General features: G+C 33.4%; 2 protein-coding genes across 3 annotated transcripts in view; both read left to right on the top strand.

Moving 5' to 3' along the window:
• Positions 1-2437: 2437 nt before the first annotated feature.
• Positions 2438-5943, top strand: LOC107713153 (transcription factor SOX-30-like). 2 transcript variants are annotated; one of them, XM_016518586.1, is made up of 5 exons: positions 2438-3086; positions 4076-4312; positions 4620-4793; positions 5455-5491; positions 5635-5943. In XM_016518586.1, the coding sequence occupies exons 1-5, from the start codon at positions 2525-2527 to the stop codon at positions 5750-5752; spliced, it is 1128 nt and encodes a 375-aa protein (XP_016374072.1). In that variant the 5' UTR covers positions 2438-2524; the 3' UTR covers positions 5753-5943. The 2 variants fall into 2 exon arrangements, with proteins under 2 accessions (XP_016374072.1, XP_016374071.1); XM_016518585.1 differs by having other exon boundaries at positions 5365-5491.
• Positions 5944-6870: 927 nt separating this feature from the next.
• Positions 6871-8020, top strand: part of LOC107713190 (transcription elongation regulator 1-like) — a 26548-nt gene continuing 25398 nt past the window's right edge. Inside the window, exon 1 of the mRNA XM_016518625.1 lies at positions 6871-7000. Coding sequence (XP_016374111.1) covers positions 6954-7000 — 47 coding nt within the window. The 5' untranslated portion in view covers positions 6871-6953. The remainder of the gene's footprint in view (positions 7001-8020) is intronic.

Raw genomic sequence — 8020 nt, 5'->3', positions numbered from 1 at the left:
CTGGCAAGGTTCTCTCAAAGTTATGAACAAACATTCTTCCAGTAATGTTAATAGAACGCTCATTCAAATTATTTAAAATTCTCAGAGAGATCCTGTGCATATATATATATATATATATATATATACATTGTTCTAGACATGTGTGAATCGAGTAAACACTTCTTAGTTTATGCAAATGTAAAGAGAAACATGAAATCGAGCGCCTCTTTCATTATAGTTTCTTTTCAGATTTCAGTTTTTGATTTGATTGTACTGAGAAACTTTGTTTGACATTAAACAATTTCATCAAAAGCTGTCTTTGTGACTTTAATGGTGTCTAGACTTTTAGCGTTCTCATTAGTCAATAGTTGATATTGTTCCTAAAAGTATGTTTCTTGGTTCTGTCTTAACTTAAAATTAAGATGCATAGATGGATAATACCTGTCATTTCTTTTAAAGAATTAGTAGTGCTACAATTCAAAGAGGTGATTTCAATAGTGCTTCTATTTGAAGATGTTTATCAAAAGCTTATAAAAAATATAATGTGCTTTGATTTTTACAGTAGAGAATCTGGTATTATGACAACTTCTCTGAAGTATCTTGGCATCTCAATAATCTACTTGATCCACTTTTGAGGATGAGTTGTGCAATAATGGAAATGGGCTGCATTCATTAATGTCCTGTCCTGTGGCTCCCTCTATTGTAAGTCTAATGTATCTTGTTTTAAATGATCTCTAAATTATCAACGTACAAAAATGGGAGAAAAAACTGTTTCATACAATCATTACATGCCTTCTGTCCTTTGATTGATAGTTCATACTTTTTTAGTAGTAAAAGGTCTTTTAGTATAATTTTGAAAATGTCTTTCTGCTGTAAAATCTTTCCAGATTTTAGTAGATTCTAATATTTAAGTCGATTTTTAGTAAACTTAAGAATCATATTTCAAGATCAGAGATTTCAAGAGTAATATTTCAAGATTCAACATTTAATGAAGCAACTTAAATTTACTTGATTATCCATTTTTCTGAAAAATCATGTTAAAACGTATCAAATATGATCAGGCTTTTGAGGAACATTTACTTGTACATCTCTCAGTCATCACTGTATTTTATTGCATTATATGTTTTGCCTCCCACAATTAAATTTCATCTTATGACAGTTATTGGGAGATATAGAGTGACAAATCATATGTATATGCATTTTATGTAAGCAGTCTGTTATACTGTTATAAAATCTTACTAATTGACAGTAATACAGATTCATCAGATTAGTTTCTAATTATTATTTCAAATGTCAGGCTTTAGAAAGTTAAGGGGGTAAATTTTGGAGGGGGCAAACCTGACTTTGACCCTAAATGTAAGGCTGATCAAATGTTATATATATATATATATTCTAATTTAGATTTTATTGATATTGTATATTATTATGTTATTTATATTTATTCTAATTTGAAGGGCTTTGGTAACATATCTGTGAAAAAAAAATGTTCAGAGTTATTGAAATTGTTGACGTGAAGTTGTGTTTCGAACTGTTTACAGGTTAGAGCCAGAAAAGTCGTCAACATTTAAAAATATATATATAATCTACACCTTGACAAAAGGTAGTATTTGATCATGTCTAAATATATCCAAATGCAAAACCTAATAAAAGGATGTAATTATGCCTGACAACACTTTTCTCAGCAAAACCTGTTTGTATGTGAATATGACTAAACAGGCATCTACTGTTGAAACTGTTTGATTCGATTTCAATTGTATTTATTTTATTCACATAGCACTAATCTGCTTCTGTTCTTTCGATTTGAAATGCCTTTGCTCGTTTTCGAACTTATACACTTTTTATTTATTTATTTATTCACTTTTTAACACAATGCCAGCATGAAGGCTATTTGGATAGCTGGCCAATCAGAGCACACCTCGCTTTTTCAGACCGATGAGCTTTGTAAAAATCGACGTGTTTCAGAAAGGCGGGGCATAGAGGAGAAACAATAATGTACAGTATGTGGAAAATAATGTGTTTTTTTAACCTTAAACCGCATAAACACATTTCATTACACCAAATACACAAAATAATGTTCTTTTTAGCAACATCATATGACCCCTTTAAAAAATATATATATATAACACCCCTAATATTTTTTATTGTTATTTTATATAGAAATATTCAGGTTTATTAGTCATTTATTGTCATTTCAATGGCAAATAGTGTCCCAATTTACCTAAATCACCCTATAATTTAGAGGTGAATATTTACAAAGAGTTACGAAAATACACTGAAAATATATTGTGCACGTTTGTACCACTAGCTATTGAATTGATATCAAAACTTTCTAATTATGTATCAAGTGAAATAGAGCGTTTTAAAATTAATATGTAGATTCTTTTATGAATGCACGTTTTTAATAAAAGTATTCTACGTCCGTGTTTTCTGTATTCGCGTGGTCACGTGATGTTTGTTTTTGTTTTCTTAGGACGCTGGAGCTTGCGGTGTCATTTTTTAACATTCCACGAACATTACTGTTGAGTTACGACATACTGACAAGCGAATGGATAAACACCCCAAAATGAGAGCTAAGAAGAGGTTCCGAAACGATGAACCGGTACCAAAATGTGCCAAAACAGAAGAAAATTGTATTTGGAAGAAACCCGGTCCTCCTGTCACGATCCCCGCTGTCAAAGCTCAACGAGTCAGTGAACCAACTGAAGTTAACAGCTTGACAACTCACAGACAAGATCATCCACAGGATGAAGGTTTTAACTCGATCAACAGGTCATTAACAGAAGATGTTGGGGTTAAACAGGACAACGCCGACTGGGTTACATTTCCACTTTATTCCTCAGGTCAAACTTCAATGGTGCTAACCACTGATAACGCAATTTCTCAGGGTTTCTCAGTTAAAGACACGCCGCAGTCATTTAACTGCAATTTGTCCAGTGAGGCGCCTTTCCCAAAAATAAATTATCAGCCAATCAGCGAGACTTATATTCCGATAGCAACCCATCAGCCAATCAGCGCGGCGTCTGTAATAAACCGTGAGCCAATCAGCGAGGCTTCTGTGCAGATCAATACCCGAGGTCTGAACTTCACTCAGCCGCCTTCTGGAGCAGGTAGGTTTGAAGGCTTTATGTTCTCGAGTAGAACTGCAAAAACGCTTCTACTTTAACTTTCAAAAATATTTGAAATATTAAGTTTAAAGTATAACTATTAAGATAAATGGTATATTTGCATATTATTAAAAGGTTCATGGTTCATTAGACCAAAATAGTGAAGATAGCTTCAGAGCAAAAAGCAAAATGATTGATTCAGTGACAATTCCTTTACTTACTTTACTTTACTTTTAGTCATTTAGCAGACGCTTTTATCCAAAGCGACTTACAAATAAGAAAAAGTAATTAAAACTAAAAGCTAAAACTCTATAAATACTATATATATACACATTTAAGAAAATAAAATAAATTCAATAAAAATGACAAATGCATACAACAACATTTCAAAACTAAACATTTAAATGAAAACAAAAAAATAAAGCTAAAAACAATTCAAAATATTAAAAGAACAAAAGGTATGAGTATAATAATGATTCTAACATAACACTAAGCCAAACACCAAAAAACAACTACATATGTGTATGTACTGCCACACACATATACATATACATTAAATATATACTGTATATATTATTTCATTTCCATTTTGTATGTTGAAGTACTGAAATAACTCAAATTAAATAATAAAACTTAATAAAAAGCCTATATAGACATAATAAAAACTCATAAAATGACAACATTACTACAACTGTGACTAAAACTAAAATAGATAACTAATACAAATCAAACTACATTAGTTTATCAGTAATCCTAAAAAAATAACACTGAGCCAAACACACATGCTAAAATAACAACAACTTACTGACACATAGTAAGAAATTGTTATAAAAAACTGAAACAGAAGTGAAACAAGTAGTAGGAAAGAGGAGAAATAAAAAGCGATACTTATTACTATACTAATTCCATTCCTTCCTAAGAACTTTTTAACTATATCAATATTTATATACATGACACAAGATATTTCCTTGTTTCATTGTCTCTGTGAGCAGAAAGTGAGGTGGCAAGATCTCAGAACAAAAAAGTTTCTATCAAAAGGCCCATGAATGCCTTCATCTTATGGTCAAAGATCCACCGACCCGCCTTGTCTAAGGCCAACCCATATGCCAGCAACTGCGACATCAGTGTTCAGCTAGGGTTAGAATGGCACAAACTGTCTGAAGAGCAGAAGAAGCCATACTACGAAGAAGCTCGCAGAATCATGGCACAACACATGGAGAAGTACCCAGGTAAGCTATGGACAAAGACATTAAAGGGGTCATATGATGCTGCTAAAAAGAACATTATTTTGGTTAGAACGAGCCGTTTTAGGTAGGCGTGGTTGACTCTTAACTTTTATAAAGAATATCTCTTTGGATTTGAGACTTTAGTCTTTGCAACTTTACAGATCTTCTTTATGCACCAAGAGCTTGTAACACTCCAAAGTGAAAGGAAAAATTGAAATCGCATCATATGACCCCTTTAAAGAGTATATGCAGAATCTCAACGTTGAAAGGTAGGCACTTTTTATTAAATGTCTTATTCTCATCAACACAGATTGGGTCTATCAGCCATGCAGAGTGAAAAAGAAGCATTCCGCATCCAGAAGGCCACCGGTCGTCCCTGCGACCCAAATCTCCACACCCTTCATTCTGACATGGGCACAGAGACCTAACCCTTACCCAGAGCCCCTAACATCAGCGAGAGGGCAGAACAGTCTAAATTATCCAGGTTCTGCTACTTATTTATATAGCTTATGCCTTGAATATTTCAGGTTCATTACAAATTAATCTCAGTCGAAAACACATTTGTTGCGTAGCGTTGATTACCACAAAAAACAAAAAAAAACAATCGACTCATCCTGCATTTTCTTTTAAGAAAGCAAAGTATGAGGTTAGGCGAGACACTTAAGCCCTAAGTATGCTTTGGTTTTTATGTGTACAGTAGAGTACAGTAAATGTCATCATCAGCAGTGTATAGGCATTGTATACACAAAAAAACAGAAGTGTTATTTTTGTTGATAATCAAATGCAGTAATTTTGCAAGATTGTATTTTAGACCTTTTCCACTGCATTTTGAAATCACAAGTAATGACGTAATTCCATTCACTGTAGAGCATTTTTATTATGATAAAAAAAAGTAATTTAGCTAGCTCACAGGTATACTATTGATCTTTAAAACCCTCCAAGAGTTGAATTCACTGGTTAATGTTAGTTAATAATAATATTCTGGGCTGGGTGGTTAAACATGATATGAAGCCAAATTACTTCTCATGCTAAAAACATCACAATGCTTTTGTCAGCCAACATTAACCAGGCCATGGAGATGCAACAAGGTTTTATCAACACGGATCAATGTCCTCTCTCTGCTCCTCAATGTATCTTCTCTGCAGACCTCCACATGACTGGACAGCAGTTCTACCCAGCAGAGTAAGCTCTGAAAACCTCTTCCTAGTATTGCATTGGGTTTGCAATGTGATTACAAATACACAAATGAACATTTTATATTAGAAACGATTTGTAATGCTGCACTTTTCATAGGCTGAAAACAAAATTCTCCTTTTCTCCCACAGATCCATTCCATGTTCAAGCTCTTCTAGCCATCTCATTGACTTCATGAGCCACTATGAAGATCTGAGGCATGAGGCGCCTGTCCTAAATTGTGAATATTGCTTCCATGATGACAATTAGACGGACATTCTTTAGTTCTGGACCTCTGGGTTCCTGTTTGTTCCTTTGACAGGACTGCACTAGAGTGTGTTACCATTGTGATATATCTTACTCATTGATTTTTCGGTTCTCATAACAACCACAATAGTTTTTGAGGTTGTATTACAAAATAAAATGTTTCAAATTTCCAGCCTTAAAAGAGTGTTTGCATGTTCATAAACAATGGAAATGACTTAAACAGATTCAAGAACTGTTATGAAACAAATCAGGCTGAATTCCGATTGGAGGCATGTTGGCTGCCAGGGTTCCCATTTATTTAAATCAATGAATTTCAAAGATTTTTTTTTTTTTTTTACCGTCATGTCATTATTGAATATGATTTTTTTTTTTAAAGAGCCATTTTTTTAAATGGCCATAGCCGGTTATTTCAGAAAAAAACATAAAAATTCATATTGATTTTGGAAATGGCTGTGACTTTTTAGGATTGTATTAATCCTTCATCATATTGTGACTCTTAATCTTATAATATTAAAATGCACATTAGAAAAATATTTATTGCTACATGTGGAGAACTATTATGATAATCAAAATAAACATAAGCCATTTTTATATTTATTGTGTACAAATTATTTAAAATGTTAAAAATGCAACCAGCTGTTGCATTATTTCCCCTCAACGGCCAACGATTTTGGACCTAATGAGGTTTAATATGAAGTTAATTAATTTATTTATTTACCAAGGAGACAGTGGTGTCGGTGAATGAACTGCTTGAGATGAAATGACAGATGTGTGTGGAGAAAACTAAAAAAGCTAGTTACTACTACTTTTGAACAATATTTGTATTTGTGTGTTATTTCCAGTCAAACTGAAATATTTAATTGTAGGATAGCCTACATAAAATCCCTCAGAGGACATACAAGTTGGCCATCTTATCAAAACGTGTAAAATGTAATTTACATTACAGAATGTTATCATATTATCTGTGATCACTTTAGCAGAAAAATAAGCTAGTGACAGTGTAAAAACGTAAAAATGTCACATGATGTGCTTCTAATTGAGTGAGTGATTATTAATGATTATAATAAATAATAATTTAAATACCATGACTTTTTAATTAAAGATTTTAATGACCAGTAAATCCAGTCAATGACGTAGAAGGAAAGTGTGAGGAAGTGCTTCACCAACAGGAAGTTCAGCTGCAGTGTGTTTAGTTTCTAAAGCGATGGCGGAGAACACAGACGGAGAGAGTGCTGGACTCGGGGCGAACAGGTCAGATAACGCTAAAAGGACTCAGTATGACAACACTTTTATATTTTATCTTAGCTATATAGCGAGCCTGTGTTATGGTGGAAGTGGTGGAAAAGTCCTCTGGCGCAGTTAGCATGTTTGCTAGCCTCGTAAACGTTCACTCTATGTTTATTTATCTGCTTCAATAGTTCACGCGTGACCAGAAACGCATGGGAAGCAAAGTTATACGCGTAACAATAGCATACTAATCAATAAAATGTTAATATTTCCAGTTAGCAACTAATGGCTTGTTAGCTGTGCCTGGGTTTGCTTGATATCTTAAACCCACCGGCTTGTTTACGACATTTAATCTTTTTTATGGACAAGGGATGTTTTTACATGCCATGTTTATTGTGTATTTTTGTTTAGCTTGCGTTTAAAACCAAGGACTGAAAAGAAAAAGAAAGCAGTAAAGATTTTGCTAGTTTATTGGTCATATCGCTGCAAAACGTCATACTGGGTTGTCTAATGTAGGTTAAAAGTTAAGCAGTTATTGAATACAAGTGTGAACTAAGCATGCATTGATTTTTTTTATTATTTAAATCTACGAGAATTGTTTAGTCAAGCGCAGAAATTGAATTACTTTTATTTTTTTTCCTGCTGTCACTATATGGACTTATCCAATTATTCCGATCTCCACTCCAATGCTTAACTTACGTTCAGTTAGGACATAACAAACTAGTTTGAGAACTCTGCAAGAGCTATATTTTGACAGCTTATATAGTTTGACATAAACCGTTCAGGCGCAGTAATTACGCCGCGAAAAGGAAGTGAATTCTGTACTCGTGCAATTAAAATCCACAGCTTTAAATTAATGTGAGCTTTTGTGTGTGACATTCGTTCAAATTAAAGGGGTCATATGATGTTGCTAAAAAGAACATTATTTTGTGTATTTGGTGTAATGAAATGTGTTTATGCAGTTTAAGGTTAAAAAAACACATTATTTTCCACATACTGTACATTATTGTTTCTTCTCTATGCCCCGCCTTTCTGAAACGCGTC

Source organism: Sinocyclocheilus rhinocerous, unplaced genomic scaffold (assembly GCF_001515625.1).
Source record: "Sinocyclocheilus rhinocerous isolate Xijiao unplaced genomic scaffold, SAMN03320098_v1.1 scaffold387, whole genome shotgun sequence".
Lineage (NCBI taxonomy): Eukaryota > Metazoa > Chordata > Actinopteri > Cypriniformes > Cyprinidae > Sinocyclocheilus > Sinocyclocheilus rhinocerous.
The sequence above is the reverse complement of the archived record's forward strand: the minus strand, read 5'-3'. Positions and strand labels throughout refer to the sequence as shown.